This window comes from Echinops telfairi, unplaced genomic scaffold, assembly GCF_000313985.2.
Source record: "Echinops telfairi isolate 266 unplaced genomic scaffold, ASM31398v2 ScPeMD7_30;HRSCAF=105, whole genome shotgun sequence".
NCBI classification, from domain to species: domain Eukaryota; kingdom Metazoa; phylum Chordata; class Mammalia; order Afrosoricida; family Tenrecidae; genus Echinops; species Echinops telfairi.
The window spans coordinates 3,054,873-3,056,567 of record NW_022103927.1 but is presented as its reverse complement, the minus strand read 5'-3'; the positions used below and the strand labels follow the sequence as shown (position 1 = coordinate 3,056,567).

Sequence of the window (1,695 nt, the reverse complement as noted above, 5' to 3'; positions counted from 1 at the left end):
TTTCTCTAAAAGGAAAAAACCTAGAGAATCACTGGGAGTGAGACTTTTTTTAAAAACCTGCCAGTGAAGAGCCGAAAGCTTTTGCCTCCTGATACAGCGATAAATGACACTGGCATTAGGTGTGTCAGTGCGGCATAACGGCATGGGCTCGGGCTGAGGTGCTAACCTAGGTCCTGCTGGTTCCTCGGCTAATCCATCTTGCCCTCAAATGCTCTGAGGATGAATCAAGAGCCAGATGAAACAGGTAGGATTCAAGGTAAGCTTTCAGTTTAGAGCTAGCAATGGCAAGGAAGGTGCCCAGGTGGCACCGTGGCTAAGTGGGATTGGCTGCTAACGGGGTTAGGGGTTCAAGCCCAGCAGCTGCTCGCTCTGTGGGGAAATGATGCCTCAGCCTGCAGAGGTAAAGACGACAACCTTTTAAACCCTCTGGGCCACGCTACTCTGGTCCCTGTGAGCAGGGATATAGTCCACAGCCAAGGGTTTTGGGTTACAGATGCTAATGATGGGTGGGGAAGGTAGACTCTCTGACCTTGAGTCAATTCTGACTCATAGCGACCCTATAGGACAAAAATAGAGCTGCCCGTGAGAGTTTCCACAGCTATCAACCTTTACACGTACAGAAAGCCTCAGCTTTTTCCCAAGGAGGGGTTAGCAGCCAGCCACCGGGGCTCCTTAGGAGAGAGAAGGGGGGTTAAAAGGTAAGCAGCTCTTTCTAATTCTCACCACCTTACCCTGGCGTTAGTTACCACACCGTTTTATACTCAGTCAGGTACCTTCTTGAGCCCAGAATCGACGTTCAAGTCGGCAACGGGCCCCTGGGTAACAACAGAGCCTTCCTCTTCCCTCTCCCAGGGCTGCCCAGTGAGGCCAGGCCAAGACGACCCACTGCTCCTGCCCGACCCGGCGGTGGCTGCTTCCTACGTGCCTGGCTCGGCTAGAGGAGCGCTTTCCGAGGATTAGCTCACACCACCCTCCCGAACGCGAGCGGGCGTTGCGCCGGCCCACACCCTCATCTCCGGGCCCATTACCCGCAGGTTGTGCCCCTAACGCGGCGGCGCCACCCCGAGATGCTCGGCCGGCCGAGCCCAGGTGGACTCAGGTGACCCCGCAGGCCCGCGACGCCACGAATGGCCTCGGCCTCCGTCCACACGGGCACCCCCCAACCCCGCAGGGACGTGGGTGGAGCAGCCTAGACAGCCCAGGGCGGGGCAGCCCCAGACTTGCTAGAACCTTCTGGGCGAGCGGCGTAGCCAGAGCTCCTCCTCGCAGCCCGCGGCCGCCAATCCGAGGGCGGAGGCAGCGGGGGCAGTTCGCCTCGCCCACCCCGCCGAGGAGGAAGGGGAGGATGCTGCAGCTGCGCCTCCGTGCCTCGGTTTCCCTGCGTGTCAAACGGCAGAGGCGCGCCCCTGGCCCGCGCGCGCGCGCACGCACGCACGTACCTTCCTCCCCGTAGCGGTCAAAGATCTCGCGCTTGCGCGGGTCGCTGAGCACGTCGTAGGCCTCGGCGATCTCCTTGAACTTCTCCTCGGCGCCGGGCTCCTTGTTCTTGTCCGGGTGGTAGCGCAGCGCCTGGCGGCGGTAGGCCCGTTTGATCTCCTCGTCTGACGCACCGCGGGCCAAGCCCAGCGTCTGGTAGTAGTCCTTGCCCATAGCCCACACCCACGACCCGCGACCCCGCTCTCGCCGTCCCCCGGC

The 1,695-nt window shown here is 60.9% G+C and overlaps 1 protein-coding gene across 1 annotated transcript in view; it reads right to left on the bottom strand.

Moving 5' to 3' along the window:
- The window catches only part of DNAJB1 (DnaJ heat shock protein family (Hsp40) member B1), a 4,025-nt gene extending 2,336 nt beyond the window's left edge, over window positions 1-1,689 (bottom strand). The window contains exon 1 of the mRNA XM_013007944.2: window positions 1,440-1,689. Coding sequence (XP_012863398.1) covers window positions 1,440-1,650 — 211 coding nt within the window. The 5' untranslated portion in view covers window positions 1,651-1,689. The remainder of the gene's footprint in view (window positions 1-1,439) is intronic.
- Window positions 1,690-1,695: the final 6 nt, after the last annotated feature.